This window comes from Crotalus tigris, unplaced genomic scaffold (genome assembly GCF_016545835.1).
Source record: "Crotalus tigris isolate CLP2741 ecotype Arizona unplaced genomic scaffold, ASM1654583v1 scf7180000020929.304458, whole genome shotgun sequence".
Taxonomy (NCBI): domain Eukaryota; kingdom Metazoa; phylum Chordata; class Lepidosauria; order Squamata; family Viperidae; genus Crotalus; species Crotalus tigris.
In genome coordinates this window covers 213,747-232,324 of record NW_024098262.1, presented here as the reverse complement: position 1 = coordinate 232,324, position 18,578 = coordinate 213,747, and the positions used below count along the sequence as shown (strand labels likewise).

The 18,578-nt window shown below is 39.5% G+C and overlaps 1 protein-coding gene and 3 non-coding genes across 4 annotated transcripts; 2 read left to right on the top strand and 2 right to left on the bottom strand.

Annotated features, from left to right (window-relative positions):
* Positions 1-240: 240 nt before the first annotated feature.
* On the bottom strand, positions 241-5,399 carry RPL23 (ribosomal protein L23). The gene is made up of 5 exons (XM_039368740.1): positions 5,292-5,399; positions 4,506-4,589; positions 3,189-3,317; positions 2,071-2,184; positions 241-367 (listed from the first exon to the last, which is right to left on the bottom strand). Exons 1-5 carry the CDS (start codon positions 5,302-5,304, stop codon positions 285-287), a joined length of 423 nt encoding a protein of 140 aa, XP_039224674.1. The 5' UTR covers positions 5,305-5,399; the 3' UTR covers positions 241-284.
* LOC120319668 lies at positions 3,396-3,529 on the bottom strand. Its single transcript, XR_005559807.1, has one exon. It is a non-coding gene; the product is annotated as a small nucleolar RNA SNORA21 (small nucleolar RNA).
* Positions 5,400-9,235: 3,836 nt separating the features above from the next.
* TRNAC-GCA lies at positions 9,236-9,307 on the top strand. Its single transcript has one exon. It is a non-coding gene; the product is annotated as a tRNA-Cys (tRNA).
* A 6,837-nt stretch (positions 9,308-16,144) lies between these two features.
* Positions 16,145-16,216, top strand: TRNAC-GCA. Its single transcript has one exon. It is a non-coding gene; the product is annotated as a tRNA-Cys (tRNA).
* Positions 16,217-18,578: the final 2,362 nt, after the last annotated feature.

Here is an 18,578-nt window from a genome sequence, read left to right as displayed (position 1 = left end):
TTTGTGTTGGAGTATTCAGATTCTGGAGGCAGGTTGTTCCACTGATTAATTGTTCTAACTGTCAGAAAATTTCTCCTTAGTTCTAGGTTGCTTCTCTATCAAAATGGATTTACACAAAGATTAAAACAGCACATCAAACAATGTGAGCTTTTCTGATTCAATATTCTGTTAATAATATCCAAGCTAATTCAGAAAGTTTATTTCTTTCCCTATAATATAGAAGTTATTCACATCACAAAATCTTGAGCCAATCATTTTTATTTGATTTTTACAAACAAATATATTTATGCGATACTGCCAGCATTGGAAGCAATTCTGGGCCAAAGATCTGCACACTCCTTGGCTACAGGGCCTGTGATAGCAGAGCCTGGAAAAATAAAGAAAAAAACCAGAAATATTACTTAGCAGTAGCTGCCCAATACCATCATAAAAATAAGTATCTACATTTATGATTAACTGGAAACTCTTTATAGACATTTTTGCATGAAACAGAAAATGCACGTTGTGGTTTTGGTTAGAGAAGTATTGGAAGATAGAAAATGAGGGGTTTACTATAAACATAAAGTAAGAAATAATGCTGTACTTAATATTTGCTGCAAAAGAAATTGTAATCTTTTATTTTTTTCTTTTTAATTCTTTCTTTCTACACTTTTGCTTTTCTTCTGTTTTCTTTCTTTGTTGCTTGCTTCTGCTCTTTATTAGTTTGTGCTAGTTTTGTAAAACCTTAATTAGTGCCCAGGACATTTTAATAAGTCGTTCTATAGCAGTGGTCCTCAACCTTTTTAATGCCGTGACCCCCAACTGGTCGTAAGTCGAGGACTACTCAACTGGTGCAGCACCGTTTGCAGAATGGGACTTTTGGCGGGCTCAGCAGGGCAGAGACAGCCTGGACAATTCCTATTGGCTTTTGAAGGCCAATAGAATTAGACTCTATTCAAGAGTCTATTCTATTGGCTTTCAAAAGCCAATAGAATAAAAGGGAGTAGCACAGCTAAAGGGGAAAAAATGGCGGACTGCATTGTTTGGTGACCCCCATGAAATGGTCGTCCGACCCCAAATGGGGTCCGGACCCACAGGTTGAGAACCACTGTTCTATAGCAATGAGACCACTCCAGAAAAAGACTAGCTTCACATCCATGTCCTTTTGATGTCTTATGATCTCCTCCCAAGTTGTACACATGAACCAAGTAAATGTTATCTGGGACAATTTAACAAGTATACAATATTGGAAATATTGTATGGAAAACTTTATAAATCAAAGCCAGCATTTTAAATTTTCTGGCAGCCAATATAGTGACCAGACAATCAAGTGTTATAGTGCTGTAATGATACCATTCACTAGGATTCTGGCTTTTGAATTATGTACCATCTTATCTTCAGAGACAGGCCTGTGTATACATTACAGTCCAGATAGGCCTGCAACTAACATACTAGCTCGACAAAGACTGTCATGTCTCCTGCCTGCTCTCCAGCAAAGCTCTTATGTCCAGGAAATCAGCAGGTTGCACATTTGTTCTTTCAGAGAAATGGCAACTCCATTCCAAGTACAACTAGAACTATCAGTGAACTAGAATGTTTCTGGACAAAGAGTAATTATATTGGAATTTAGCTTCAGCTTGCATGGGCCTGTCCAGACTCTTACATCTCCAATATTTCTGTAACATCTTCAGCAATCTGGATACTGCTGTATAAATAAATATCACCCACATATAGATTCTTCATTTCAGACCAATGGAGGACCTCTCCCAGCTTCCTAGAAGCTTAGTTGAAACAGGTAAGAACTGAGCTTTGAGATATGTCATGTTGGAGCAATGATAGGCGTAACTGTTTATTCCCCATTACTACTGTTTACTGTAAAATATCCTAGACTGGCATGGATCCAGACTGGAACAGATCCAGCCAGTTCATTTCATCTAAATCCTCTGTAATTGTATTAAGGATCTGTGTTAATAACTGATCTATCCATTACAATTCTTTAGTTCACTGGAATAAGTATTAACACAGACGGCATATTTTTGCAAGAAGCAAAGTATAATTTTTTAATTTTTTGGTTCCTTTCGGCAGCAATACCTTTCATTTCTCCCTTGTTGTTTACAATCACTCCTGCATTGTCTTCAAAATACAAGAATACCCCATCTTTTCTCCTGTATGATTTCCGCTGACGAATCACAACTGCTGGATGCACTATGAAAAAGTTCAAAATCAGTAGTTTAATATGCAACACCTGAAATTTGAAATTGAGCATTGGTTTCTTTAGAGTTGTTATAAAAAGGAACATGTTGCAACTGAAAACAATCAGATCAACCTTATTAAAATGCATGTCATTGCAGCATAGAATATAAAATCTAAAACTTCTAAATGCATATGTGTCAGAAAAATTAGAATAAAAAATATGTTCCAAGTAGTATTAAATTCTATGTCAACAACAGTTAAGTATGTGCTTACACCATTTAGTAAACAGCATTTTGGAAATACTTCACTCTGAAGAGATCATCTATGAACTAGCTATGGTTCTGGTGCTCAAACAAGATTTCTAATAAGACAGAACTTTATAGTAAAGTATATGATTTTATTTTATTATACAATATTCACCTTTTGGGGGGGGAAATTAGAAAATAGAATAGTCTTTCCCTGTCTAGTACCTTTGTTATGGACGACAACTCAGTCAGCCCCTCTATTCTGGAAATTGAGAATTATTGTTTGAGGAAGATAGAATACATATGCACCACTTACAATATTCCTGGCATAAATTATATTCCATTCTGGCCTAAATTAATGTACTCTGCTAAAATACAATCTAAACTGGATATATTAGCCTAGATTGATTTTCCCAAAGGAAAAATATGTTTTTCTAGAATATATGAATTCAGAAGATGGGAACACAATCCGATTCATAAATTAATTCAAAATGAATCCAACAGGTTTCCAACAGGTGAATCATTTAGGGCAAAAACACTTTATAGTTAAGTTACAATTAATGTAGATCTCACCAATATATTTATTACAAGGATCACTAAATCCAACTCTCTTACCTCTAATTATTTTTAATGCTGAAAATGTTAGATATAAGTAATGATTAGTAGATTGTAACTGTAGTTTCTTCCAACTGCTTTTCTCTAAAACTTGCAGTCTCAAAGTAACGAAAACAAGATTGTAAATCAATATACCCTGTTTATTCCATCACTCACCCTTCTTTCTCAGCTCTGGCTTGCCTTTCTTGACAGTAGCCATTACCATGTCCCCCACACCTGCAGCTGGCAGTCTATTCAGACGCCCCTTAATTCCCTTGACTGATATTATGTACAGATTCTTGGCTCCTGTGAAATAAAGGGATTATTTTAAGTGTATTTTATTAAACACTTTGTATCAAAGTTATAAAGGGAACTTCTCCAATTTTTTGTTGCATCACCGATTGAGGAAGAGCAGCACAAGCTGTAACCTCACCCAAAAGTGATGCTATTTCTTTACCCTTCCACGACAACTCCCTGGGCCATTGGAAAACAGACCCAACAAGTGCTTTTTGAAGGGAAAACCCATTGCTTCTAGTCTGCGTCACCTGTTCTTTTAGCATGACTGCTATGGCTCACAATTGAACTTACTAGGATTTTTTTTTCCAGCTGAACTGGATAGGGATAATGCCAGAGTTCTCTCCTCTTAGATTCTGAACTGTAAAAAGTTAGTTCAGGGAATGACAAGCTTTAATATGTACTAGAAGGGAGATAATAATTCAAGTGAATACACTACTTTCAACTTATATATTATGGCAATTTTAAAATGGTAACACTGCCTGCCTGCTTTATTTATCCCATTACTATACTGTCACAATCAAACTTTCTCACTCTTTTTATGTAGAAGGCTGACTACCTCAGTCTTCTACGGAAAATAGCAGTTTGCGAGTTTGTTGTTTTAATAACTGATATCCCTTCCTCAGAGTAAGAAGTTAACTCTCATAAATATTAGCTTGTATATTTTCCACTTCCACTAGAATAAAGCACCCGAACATCACCTGGTTCAAATTTAACTAAACTGGACTATTTCCATTCTATGGAGAGCAAATTTATTTATTGATCTAGATTTTTGCAGTAACTAATGGAACTAAAGAATATTTCTTAATTTATATAATACATTGTTTACCACCTAGGGTGTTTCATGATGGACAAATAAAAGCTTCATCAATTTCAGAAATACAGTCCATTGTCCAAAAATAGAAGAAACATTAAGTCTGATCTCCTACATGAACGTTGCAATAATCCGCAAAGCTTAAATATTCACCAATCCAACATTCAGGATACTGATATTAAAACTAACATTTTCCCATCTACTTCAGGACTGATTATGCTGCCTGTCTTACCCCACCCTAATCAAGAAATTGAGTCTGAACCCTGTTACTTGTAAGCTGCTCTTGGGACCTCTTTTGGCTAAGAATCAGTTTAAAAGTGCTTTAAGAAAACCCCCAGACTTGCTGCCTAAAATTATTTATTCAAATTAACCCAATTAAGACATACCTGTATTGTCTGCACAGTTGATAACAGCTCCCACTGGAAGACCAAGTGAAATACGAAATTTTGCACCAGATGAACCTCCACGTCCTATTAAAAACGCACAGGAGGAAAGTTTTTATTAAAACAATAAAAATATGCCAATATTTACATTTTGATTTTTGAGTCTTAAAATCAGGATTCCCCCCCCCACACTTACTAAGAAATAACTGTTTTACTCTACTAATTTATGAAGCCTATCCAATCTCCATACTGTTTTTTTTTTAAAAGGGGGGGAAATTCACTCATCACCCAAATGGGCGAAACATAAATAATTCTCAAAGATCTAAGGCAGGGTTTCTCAATCTTGGCAAGATATATGGACTGCAACTTTCCACGCTGGTTGGGGACTTGAAGTCGACATATTTTAAAAGTCGCTAGTTGTTAAATACTAATCTATGGAAATGCAATAAAATAACATAAGGGATGATGACTGGCCAGTATTTGGGCCACGCCGTCTGGAAAAGATTACGTCGCAAATATAATATAGTAAAATCCTACTAAAGCAGCTGAAGTTATAAATTTACTATTTTCCAATCAACTTCTCACCTTCCCGCCCTCCTCAATGGTTTTCTCCAATCCCACGAACCAAAAAAATTTATTTTTGAGCTGGATCGTCGAAAATACTCATCTCGTCAGAAAGCTAACTTTTACCCATCAATAATGCTTAATAGAAAGACCCTAATATCTTTCCAAACTAGAGCGATGAAGGAGGATTCCCTTTCAGACATCTCGCGGTTTAACAGGCCTTACCTCGCTTAGACATCTTGCTCAGGAGGCAGGAAAAAAAAAGAAAGCACAAGGCTTGTCGGGATAACTAATACGTTTTCAAACTCCCATGTCACGTGAGACTACCTTCTCACGTGACTGCCGTAAACGGATACAAAATGAACTCTACTGTTTTTTTAAATAGCTAAAGTAATAGTAAAGTAACTGTTAAAGGTGAACTTAGTCAGAAGTCTTTAGGGATTTTTTTTAAAAATGTTTGACTTAGTAGTTTACGTCTGTTAGATTCAAAGAAACGCCCTCTTTAAGTAATTTGAATTAGTCTCCCGTCTTCCCTATAGGGCGATTCTGTACATGTATTCCGAGCTTTATTTTAAAAAGAATATTCAAACTGAGTCGATTATTTAATTATTAGAATCTTGATAAAAGTGCTCCTAAATATGTTCGCATTTAATTCTAATTACTATTTAATGCCAAAAAGAATACCTAAACTAATATTTTACAAAAAATATAGGGAACACTTTGACAGCTTGAAGTTCAACAGTACTGCTATTGTACAAATTTTAATATTTTGAAAATGAAATGAGGAACATGAAAGAATGTTTAAAGAAAAAATAAGGCAGGTTAACTGAAGTGTTGACCAAAATTTGAACAGCAATTGTTGCCTGAAACATAGATTGCATTGGCTCAGTTCAGACTCTTGGGCTGACTTAATATAATGAACAATTAACTAATTAGGGTGAATTTGTGTAACAAAATAAGCTAAACGTAGTTGAATAATGTGTGGTTCAGTATGTAATGAAAATGCAGTTGTACAATAATTTTCACCTTTTCACTATCTGTTCTATTCTCTTTTTCTTCCCCCATCCAACAATAGCTGTACAAATATATTCTCAGGACTACATTTGAAAATCTGTGGAGGATCTTGGCCAATGTTTTTAGATTGATTTTTAGAAGAATTTGAAGAGGATCTTAACCAGTGTATTTAGATGAGGGAATAGAAGGGGAACTCATCACATCTGCAAATGACACTAAGCTGGCAGGAATAGTCAACATCCCAGAAGATAGGCTCAAGATCCAGATGAATCTTGACAGACTTGAACACTGGGCCCTAAGAAAATGAAATTCCATGTAGAGAAAAGTTTACACTTATCTAAGTTTACACTTAGATAAGAAAAACCAAATGTACATGTACAGATTCGGTGAAACTTGGCTCAATAATAGTAACTGCAAGAGGGATCTTGGAGTCCTAGTAGACAACTATTTAATATGAGATAGCAGTGTGCTGCAGCTGCCAAAAAAGCCAATGCAATCCTAGGCTGCATTAACAGAAGGATAGAATCAAGATCATGTAAAGAATTACATTTGTACTGCTTCATAAAGCTTTGGTAAGACCACACAGGAGTATCTAGTTCTGCATCCACTTCTGGCTACCACAACATAAAAAAGATGTTGGGACTCTGGAAAGAGTGCAGAGAAGAGCAACAAAGATGATTAGGGGGCTGGAGGCTAGAACATATGAAGAAAGATGCTACTACAAAGAAAAGGGGTCAACCTATTCTTCAAAGCAAGGCAAGGCAAACCTGAAGGCAAAACAAGAGGCAATGAATGGAAACTAATCAAGAAGTAACCTAGAACTAAGGAGAAATTTCTTGACAGTGAGAACAATAAACTAATGGATCATTTTGCCTTCAGAAGTTGTAGGTTCTCCATTACTGGAGGCTTTTAAAAGAGACTGAACAGCCATTTTCTGAAATGGTATAGGGTCTCCTGCTTGAGCAGGGGATTGGACTACAAAAACTTCCAAGGTCCCTTTCAAGGTCTATTATTCTATTATAATGAAGATGTAAATTGCAGTAAGTGTGTTACTGGTTGTTAAAAGACTGCCAAAATCTGTACTTTCCATCTTTGTTGGACTACACTTCCCATTATCCCCATCCATAATGTTCATTTGTTATACTGGTAGAGGATACTATAGCCAACATGTCTTCAGAGCGTCAGGCCACAGACTATTTTTACAATATAATGCCGAATCCTATATGGCAGGGGTGTCAAACTCAATTTCATTGAGGGCTGCATCAGCATTGCGGTTGTCCTCGGGCCGGGTAGGTGTGGCCAGGGTGGACACGGCATACTGGGTGGGCATGGCTGAAGTGGATATGGCCTACTGGGTGGGCATGGCCAGCTCTTCATCATTTGCGTCAAGGGTGGCTGTGGGGTCTGGGCAGGAGTTGGACAGATCTGAGAGTGTCTGGCAGAAGGGTGTGGGACCAGGGCAAGCGCCAAGGCATGGTCCACTGGAAGAGCCTCACTGTTCCTCTCGGGCATGTGAGGGGAGGACTGGATGGTGCTGCGGGCTTCCCAGAGCCCTGGTCAGCAGAGGTCAAATGCCCAGTCCGGCCCTTAAGCACCCATAGTACCAAGCCCAGCCCCATTACCCCATGGGGGTGCCCAGCTGCACTTACCTCCTCCTCAAGGCTGCTGCTGCTGTGCTTGTTCTTCTTAGCCAGGTTGCTTATGATAGGGCAAAGTCAGAGGGAGGCCCACTCCCTCTCCATGGGAGGAAACCCGGCTTTGTATCCAAAGCTTCCTTAGGAATAGGATGGGAGACCTCCCAGGATAGGCCAGGAGGAGGAGGCAAGGGGATGGTGAAAAGGCAGCAGGGCAGGACTAAGGCAGGACTTCCCTCAGACCCACCTTCCCTCCCTCCCTCCCTCCCTCCCTCCCTCCCTTCCTTCCTTCCTTCGAACAGAGTGGTGGGAGGGAGAAAAACAGAGATGACGAGGAAGAAAAACAGGCAAGAAAAGCAGCTGAGGAGGTGTCACCTTTTGTGAGGAATGAAGAAATGCACCATTGCCTACAAGTGGCCAGCACATGGTCCTCGCCTACTTCACATATCTGGCTTGGTGGGCTTTGGGGCAGGGGATGCCATGAGCATCGTGAGAGTCAACGTTACCTGAGCCAGGCAGCGCGAATCCAAAAAGAAGCGTGATGCCACCCAGCCCTCAGCCTACCCAGTTTTGGCAGGCAGTGGGGCGCTGTCCTCACAGCGCCGAGAGGCTCAGCTGGGGAGTGTGAAGCTTGCCAGCTTTGCACCTTGTTCCCTGCTGAAATCGGGCAGGCTGGGGGTTGAGCAGCGGCATGCTTCTTTTTGGATTTGCACCGCCTAGCTCAGCTTCTTGGCGCTGTGAGGACAGCGCCCCACTGCCTGCTGAAACCCCTCCCCCAGAGCCCATCAAGCCGGATATGTGAAGTAATTGAGGGCCATTTGCTGGCCACTTCCAGGCAATGGTGCATTTCTTCATTCCTCACAAAGGGTGACACCTCCCCAGCTCGCGGGCGAGGTCAACGCAGCAGGGGCCGGTCCCTTGCTGTTTCCAGACGGCCTTGTGGAGCTAAGACTGTATGTGTTTCAGTATAGACAGCCACCACAAAATTATACATTGGTCCCGGGTGGCCTGGGCCAGGGCCAAGGCAGCGGGGACCATTCCCTTACTATTTCCAGGATGGCTTCGTGGGCCACATGAAACCACGTTGTGGGCCGCATCTGGCCCTCGGGTCTTGCATTTGACATGGCTGCTATATGGAATCCTATGCCCTTTTAGGATGTGTATTGAGCTTTTCAATCTAGCAACCAGTACAATTTTTCAGGTTCAATCTCAGGAAATTACAGTTTTAATGGTTGCCTTTCCTGAATATTCAAAATCAAATGTATTTAAAATACTAAGATACACGAGTTTTTTCTATCATCACTAAACAAAAACAACAGTTCTCTATATTAGTAATGTAAGTGAAAGCAAGGTTTTTTTAGACAGAAAATGCAACCACCAAAATAAACTGTTTATATTAATTTGTAGATTGTTTCCAAATATCAATTAACAGGATTCAAAATCTTCCTGTTAAAAAAAAAAACAAAACCTAATTTCTCTTCTCATCTTTGAAGAGAAACAGTAGCATCTTAAATGAAACAAGGGGGTATAGCTCAGTGGCAGAGCATTTGACTGCAGATCAAGAGGTCCCTGGTTCAAATCCGGGTGCCCCCTTAAATTTTTCCATTCCAAAATTCAAAGCAAGCAGGAACATTCACTGACTAGAATTTAGAAAACGCAGGCAGCAACATCTTTACGTAGGCTCCATGAAACTAATTTACACAAATTGACTAACAGGGATCTCGGGAGTACTGTGTAGATACAGCTCTAAACGACCAATCAGGCTTTAATAAATTATTTTTAAATTTACAATTGTAAATTTACAGTTACAAATCGCCAACATCTATATATCTCAATATCACTAATCCAGCTGCAAGAGACCCGAGGCGCAGTTCTGTCATGCTAAGGATAAAATCCACAAAGCCAAACAATCAGCTACAGTAAATTACACACCGGCTTTTTTTCAATCTGAACAACTTTACGATGTGTGGAATTCCACACTCAACATGGCTGGAGAATTCTGGGAGTTGAAGTACAGAAGACGTCTTAAAATTGTTCGGATTGCGAAACACTGTTGTAAAGCAGACGATTCGACAGTAAGCTTTCTGACCCAGGTGGAACTCCTTCGCTTCCGAAGCCAGGGCTACCTCGCGCAGCACGCTCATGTGCTCCTCCGCCGCGGACAAGGATTGGTCGATCCAGTCCATGTGGCTGGGGAACTGGCAGGCATGCCGCGTGATCAGCACCAAGTGACTCATCGAGAGCGGCAGCGCCGTTGTCCTGCAAAAAAACAACAGCAAATTAAAACTCGCCCTTCCTACTCCACCACAGAGAAGGCTTATATCATTGTTCTATTTGTCTTCTTTCCCGATTGTGAGATGTGGTTTTGAAGTGCAGACTTCTGACGTATTTTTTATTTTAAATCTGAAAACGTACTAAAGGAATAATTTAAATTGTGAAGACAGAGGGATGTGATCAAGATATATATGTGTATTTTAAAATTTAACTATTACATGCAGTTTAATTTACAATTATAAATAACAACAACAATAATAAAGTTGGAAGGGACTTTGAAGGTCTAGTCCAGGGACCGGTACCAGGGCACAGCATGCCAGCAACTGGTCCGCATAGACAAGCAAAGCCCTATCTGTGGGATGCAGGCAGCATACAAAATCACACACCTTCCGGTCAGCTGAAAAACCTCTCTTCATGGAACCAGTCCCTGGTGCCCAAAAGGTTGGTCTCTAGTACAACCCCCTGCTCGGGCAGGGAACCCTATACCATTTCAGAAAAATGGTTGTCCAGTCTCTTCTTAAAAACCTCCGGTGTTGGAGCATTCACAACTTCTGGAGTTTTTGATGAATGACTACAATTGAGCCCAAATTTTTGTTGCTAAGCAAGACAGTTGTTAAGTAAATTTTGCCATTTTATGATATTCTTGCAACAATGATTAAGTGATTCATTGTAGTTGTTAAGTTAATAATAAGATTGTAAAATGAATCTAGCTTCCCTATTGACTTTGCTTGTCAAGTTGAAAAGATGATCACATGCAATCATCAAAAATATGAGCCAATTGGGAAGCACCCAAATTTTGATAACGTGACCCTGAGTATGCTGCAACAGTCATAACTGAAAAATAGTTAGAAGTCACTTTTTTCACTGTTGCGTAACTTTGAAAGGTTACTAAATAAAAGGTTGTAAGTCTAAGACTACCTGTAATTGAAAGGAATATCATTAATATTGAGTACTGTGGTAATATGACATGTTTTTGCGCAACACTAGCATTTCTGCAATCCATTCCACCATATGCCATTTACTTGCAGCAGTCCTTGGCCCAGAGAAAGGCAGAGGATGCTGTTCTAAAAGAAGCTTTTCTAATGAAGATGAAAAGTGTGGGGCAAAAACAAAAAAAGAGACTAGAATGATCAACTCAAGAGGGATTGCATGTGCAGACACCTCAAAAAGAAGGCTCTTAATGCTGAGGTGAAAGCAAAGAAAGTTTTTTGTCAATTTACCTATAATCTGAAAAACAATACGGATTATGCAAAAGAAAGTCTCTTCCAAGCTGCTTTCCATTGGTGATAAAACTTCCTCTCTGCAGTGAATGGTGGTTCTATTGCCTTTTAGATGGTTAAATTGAAATTTAAAATTCAGTTGTTCAATTGATTTTTTTCTCTTGATTGCTTGTTTTCATTTTGCCCTACAGTATTGTATTTTTGTTCAGATTTGCGTATTACCTCAAGTGCATACAGAGTAGAGAGATAGTTGAAAAAGCACAAAAATAGCTTATGCATGCTTTTTTGCAAAAAAAAAAAAAATTCTATTCCCAAGATGATATTATTGGACTATAAAGAGTGGCAGAGAGTAAAGACAAGGAAGAGGAACAGAAAAATATTCTGGTGTAATTTATATTAATTCCACCCAGAATTGCCAATTAGTGATATTCTAACCTGTATCAAGAGCATTTCCATTGTAATATTTTTTGTCAGTCTACCTGCAAATCATATGGATCAGGGCTTTTCAACCTTTTCACCTATTGTACCACTTTTAGGATATGGCAATATCCGAGGACCACCAGTCACCTAGCAAGGTGTCAAAAACCTGATGACCAAAAAAAAAAAAAAAGGAAAAAAGTGATAAAGTACAGGTAGTCCTTGACTTACAACAGTTTGCTTAGTAACTGTTCAAAGTTACAATGGCACTGAAAAAAATGCCCCCAAGCCAAAGCCGGGCAAGACACCTGCCTGCCCACACAGCGGCACTCTTCCTCCTGTCGGAGGTTTTTATTGTGAGCATTTCTGTTGAGGATTGGCAGTGGGGGTGGGGTGGGGTGGTGTTTGGTTTTTATTCCCCCCCGTCTGCTGGGTGGTTGCAGCAGGTTTTGGTCACTTCACATGACCCTGGGACACTGTGACGTCATAAATATGAATCAATTGCCAGGCATCTGAATGTAAATCACAAGATCCTGGAGATGCTGCAACATTCCAGTTGGGCTCAGCAGAAACACCAGGATTTCCAGCTGATTGGTGCTTCTTCAGGGCCAGCTGGAGCCTGGCGCTGATCCTGGCACTTCCACTGAGCCCTGACAGCCCCAAAGAAACGCCGATCAGCTGGAAAGTGGCACTAATCCTGGCGCTTCCGCTGAATCCTGACAGCTCCAGCCATCTCTCGCTCAGGCCTGTGCAGTGCCACCAGTTCAGCTCATTCCCTTCCCCCACTACCACTTTTCTAGGATGGTTGCGTACCACCTGCCAGGTGCCAATGTTCCACAGGTGGTACCTGTACCACTGGTTGAAAAACCCTGATATGGATTATGCAAAAAAAAAAAAAAACACTCTGTCTTTTCATTAGTGCAGAAGTATTATGAAACTGATGGTTGGGTAATCTTAGAATATAATAGTTTGAAAATGTACCAAGTTGAGGAAGGGCTGCTGAAAGTGTTCATTCCACTCCACTAATGGCTCTCAATCAACTGTAGGTTATTCTAGGTAGGAGCTACAACAATCCTTGATTTCTTAGTAGAAGAGCAAAGTGGCATTTTGAGTGATGGGGCAATAATTAAAGTTTCGTTTATAATATACCATGTCAATTTTTTCAGTCTGTATTTACAGCTTGCAGAATTGCTCATAATTGGGCTTCTGAAACTCAAACAGCAAATTCTATGACACCTTGATCAAGACTACTACTGTTGTACAAGATTTAATATACATCTGGGAAACATTTGAGACAAGGGAAATTAATAGTGAAATGAGAAACAATTATCTTAGGTACTGACTGAACAAAAATTAAACAGCGGTTTAGCAATAATAACATTGTTTCATTGAAATAAATTGGTAACTAAGATAAGTACGTTGTATTAGTATGTTTACCCGTGATTAAATGAACATGATTTATTGAGCTCAAACTTTTGTGCTGACATAATATGTTGAACAATAAACTAAATATATTAAAACTATGAAAAGACAATTGTATAAAATTATTTTCATTGTCCCACTATCTGTTCTGTAATATTCCTCATTTTCTTCCTTCACCCTAATAGTTGTGTTTACTGTATATATAATTATCTTCTCAGGAATTATACTTGAAAAATCCAAGGTTTAGAATTGTGACCAGTGAAAATGTTAATAGTAATAAGTGGGTTATTTGTTAAGGTGTCCAGAAACTATTATTGCCAGAATACATACTTAATTTATTAATAATTAATACTTACTTTCACTGTGAGTTACACAATGACAATAAAGATATTCTATTCTATTCTATGCATACTTTCCATCTGTATCAGACTACAACACTCACCACATTTCTTTGCTATACTGGGAGGGAATATTATAGTCAATGCCTCTTCAAATCACTAGGCTGCAGATAGTTTTTATAATGTAATGCCCAATCCTACGAACTCCTGTAAGGAATCCTATGCGAAAAGTAATAAACTTTTCAATAAACAATAAATATCCTTTCCCAGTTCTCAAGTTCAGTTTTGGGACATTACATTTTAAATGATTGCCCTTCCTAAATGGTTAAAATGATGATTAATTGGTTGATTACTTATGTATCTGCAAGTTGGTGTTTATTTGTGACTGCACAGATTTTCTCCAGAGTAATCTGTCCTAATCTATTTTTGCAGGTCTTCACTTAAGGTATGATGGTTTGAGCCTGACCCTTTGTGCCTTGAATGAGAACTCTGATTTGATATCTTTGAGGATCCATTTATATTATAACAACAACAGCAATAATAATAGAGTTGGAAGAGACATTGGAGATCTTCTAGTCCAGATCAGAAAAATGGCTGTCCAGTCTCTTCTTAAAAACTTCTAGTGTTGGAGCATTCACAACTTCTAGAGGCAAATTGTTTCACTGATTAATTGTTCTAACTGTCAGGAAACTTCTCCTTAGTTCTAGCTTTGATTAGTTTCCATCCATTGTCCTGCCTTCAGGAGCTTTGGAGAATAGCTTGACTCCTTCTTCTTTGTGACAACCCCTGAGATATTGGAATACTGCTATCATGCCACCCTTAGCCTTCTCTTCATTAAACTAGACATGCCCAATTCCAGCAACAGTTCTTTATATGTTTTAGCTTCCAGTCCCCTAATCATCTTTGTTGCTCTTCTCTGTACTCTTTCTAGAGTCTCAACATCTTTTTTACATCGTGACCAAAACTGGATGCAGTATTCCAAGTGTGGCCTTACCCAAGCGTTATAAAGTGATATTAACACTTAATATGATTTTGATTCTATCCCTCTGTTAATTCAGTCTAGCACTGTGTTGGCTTTTTTGGTAGTTGCAGCATACTGCTAGCTCATATTTAAGTGATTGTCCACTAGGACTCCAAGATCCCTCTCACAGTTACTACTATTGAGCAAGGTACCATCTATACTCTACCTGTGCATTTGGTTTATCTTGCCTAAATGTAGAATCTTACTTTTTTCACCATTGAATTTTATTTTGTTAGATAGTGCCCAATGCTCAAGTCTGCCAGGATCCTTGTGTATCTTAAGCCTATCTTCTGGAGTGTTGGCTATTCCTGTCAGCTTGGTTGTGGTCTGCAAATTTGATGAGTTCCCCATCTATCCCCTCATCCAAATCATTGATGAAGATGTTGAAAAGCACTGGGCCCAGAACAGAGCAACTACACACTTTCCTCCATGTAGATGCAGTTCTATTGAGGACCACACACTGAGTAATCCATCTGGTGGTGATGCTAACCCATATCTTATCAAGTAGTAGGTTGTGGTTTACTTTTTCAAATGCCTTACTAAAATCCAAGTAAATTATATCCACAGCATTCTTCTGGTCCGCTAATTTTGTCACCTGGTCAAAGAATGCAATAAGATTTGTCTGGCATGATCTGTTTTTGACAAACCCATGTTGGCTTTTAGTAATGACTTTATTTGCCTCTAGATCAGTGGTGGTGAACCTATGGCATGGGTGTGGATGCCAGAGGCAGCACTCGGAGCCCTCTCTGTGGGCACATGTGCCGTTGCCCCAGCCTCGCCTCCCCCCGTGACCCCCTCTTCTCCAGCAGTACCCCTGAAGGAGAGTCACCCCTGAGTGTGGCCCACGCAGAATGGGAACTACATCAGCTCTTTTCCAGTCCTCTGGTAGTTCCCCAGTGCTCCAGGATCTTTGTTTTCTTAGCTGGTATCCTCAGGAGTCTTGGAGAATACAAAGTTCAACATGTCAATAAGCTTTCTATCCCGAGTCTTCAAAGTCCAAATTTTGCTTCAATAAAGTGTTATAGCAAACCGTTGTCTGCATGATTCTATTCTTTGTAGACAGAGACACATCCTTATATTTTAATATATTTTCCAACACCTTCATTATTTTCCAAATCTTGCTTGCAGCTAATGTCTTGACTGCTGGTTAGCCTAAAAAGAATAAGACTCCACAACTTCAATATTTTTGTTGATTGCTGTATTTATTGTCATTAGTCATCTTCATTATATTTAACCTTATCCCAATTTTTTATTTCATTATTGTGCTCATAGATCATTTGCATTTTCTGCATCACAAGTGTCACAAGCTTAATGCAGATTATTAATCCTATATTTCTTCATCCAATTTTAAAATAATGCTCATCTTCTTCTAGTATGGGTTCTCTCAGTATATATTCCACATATAATGTAGGCTCAAAAATAAGGAGAGAATATAGGGCTTTGGATCAAAATGATACAGTTTCAAATCCTGAGTTATATGGATCTTTCCTATTGTCACTAAAGAAAAAGCCCTACAGTATGTATTTGTGATTTGAAAACAAAAACAAGGGATCTTCAGGTAGATAATGAAATTGCAACAAGAAATTCTACCGTTGAACACTTTGTTACTTTTTGGATGAATTATAATGTTCCCGAAGAACTAATTAACAGGATTCCTATCAATTCCATTATAAAACGGAACATTTAGTTTCACTTTCTTTCCTTGAAAAAAGCTTGTAGCAATATTACTAGCGAAAGAGGGGGTATAGCTCAGTGGTAGAGCATTTGACTGCAGATCAAGAGGTCCCTGGTTCAAATCCGGGTGCCCCCTTTACATTCTTTTTTCTTTTAATATTTAAAATTTGACATTCACAGCAAGCCGTAATGCTCACCGATCAGAATTTAGTAATAACACATAAACACAAGTTCCCTAACAAGAATCTCTGTAAATCTGAGAAATACATACCGTTCTAATCGTTTTACCATATCACAGTCGGCTTCCTTTCTAAGCAGTCTAAATAATTAATTCCTCAAGACAGCAGTTCTTGTTCCTTCTGTCTCCCTGACATTTTTGCTCCGAACTATAGAATGAAAATAAGGAATCGCACTTACAGAACCAGATTATCTTTCTCTCGGCTACGATTTAGTGCCTGCAGTGTTTACATACATGAACTGAGCTTTCTTATGCGTGTTGTAAGTTGTTCATGTGAAACCAGAAGAATAGCTCTCTCGGTAAATTGCAAACCAATAATCATCAGCACATGAGGGAAAAGACCTTCCTCCAGTGCCCTCTTCTTCTTTTTTTTAAAGGATTCGGCTCCAGCTGCTTCCATCAGGAAGCGGTAATTCCTCGCAACTGCAAGATAAACCACACCGTTTGTATTGTGGTGGTTTGATTGTTCTATGCTTCAACACCCACAACAGCTAGCAGGGAAAATATCCATCAGTCTTCAGGAACGGGATAGGTCTGGTTACAAGTTCCTTTTCCTTTGGTTTCCTCTCTGTTCTCTTCTCCTAGGCTCCATTTTGACCATATGCATACAATTTATCACCATGAAATAGATAAGAAGCACGAAGAGAGACTTGTCAAGCAGCACATTGATTTAGGACTAAGGGTGGGTCTGATTGCAGGGCTTCCTTATCTCTTAGTTCCATTCTGACTACATCTGCTGCATAAAATAAATTATTAAAGCAATGTCACAATCATGAAAGAGGTCAAACTCATGAAGGAGACAGACTACAAGCTGTGTGCTTATTTAGGATTTTCCTACTGTTTCCTTTCTTTCCTTCATAAAGGAAATGAATGCTTTCCTCTGAAGGAGATAAAGAGAGGAATATCTATCCATCAATGTATTGTTTCAGCCTTGTGGAAAAATCTCTTAAAAGTGTGGGAGGAAAGCTGTCACCATAGTGCTGACAGAATGGTCTAGCTCTGTTACATAATTACCATTTTAATGTAATGATCAAAGATTTTTCCATACAGGATGTCCCAAATAATGATACATGGCAGGGAGCTGTTTGCATACAGCTGGTGCAAGGTTGCTGAAGTATTACAAAAGGAACCTTCATATTAAAAGATGCAACTCTATCCATCTTATACAAATTTGAAGGACCCCCACTACACTGCTGCTGTGCATAGCCTTTAGAGTCAAAAGCAACATGGTGGCAGTCTGATTGCAGATGGAAGGGGAGAGATCATGTCACATAAGGATAAAATGAATATTGACATATAATGACTAGTCTTACTTGCAACTTTGGTCAGTTCATTTCATTCCCTCAAGCTTTACCAATTAAAGTTTTATGATTTTCCTCAATACTCAGAGGCACATTCTAGATGGCTTGTCATCCAGATTCATCTAAATGTTATAACAGTCTAGTTTTCTTGGTAAAAACCGAGCGCTTATATGTAATCTTTTATTCAAAGTTTGATTTTTGGTAAGCTTATACCTGTACAGTTTCACCTGTCTTCACTCTCACTTTTGGATAATTCTATCACCCTTCCTTTATTGATTTTACCAGCAAGAGTGACCCTCCAAACATTTATATTCTCACCAGCCTAAATATCATATCATAGAAGCTATTAGACTATGCTAGTGATGGCAAACCTTTTAGAGACCGAGTGCCCAAACTGCAACCCAAAATCGCCAGGTGCCAGGTGGGCGTGGCCCACTGGGTGGGCATAGCTGTGGTGCTCATGGCAGACTGTGTGGGTGTAGCCAAGGTGGGCATGATCACCTTAATGTTGCTAGGGGGAGGGATACCTGTGGAGGCCGGGCAGAGTTGGGGGAAATCCAGGGGGTCTCTGGCAGGTGGGGCAGTAGGCTTGAGGCTTGTCCTGCGGGGTGAGGCAAAGCAAGGCAAGGCAAGGCAGGACAGGGGGGCCATTGTTGCAGGGCAAGGCAGGGGCCGGGGCTGCTGCTGCCTGACACCATCGCCCCTGCACACAGAGGCCAGCAAGCACATGGGTGCTGGGATGCATCCAGCCATGTGGACCTCGGCGAGTTAGTGGGTGTCTGGGTTGAAGAGGGTCAGTTGCCATCTCCAGGGCATGGCATGTGTGCCCACAGAGAGGGCTCTGAGTGCCGCCTCTGGCACGTGTGCCATAGGTTCGCCACCACTGGACTATGCCATTAATTTTTTTTCCATGGGAAGAGGAATGGTATAGTAAAACAACTCAAAACAAAAACAACAGA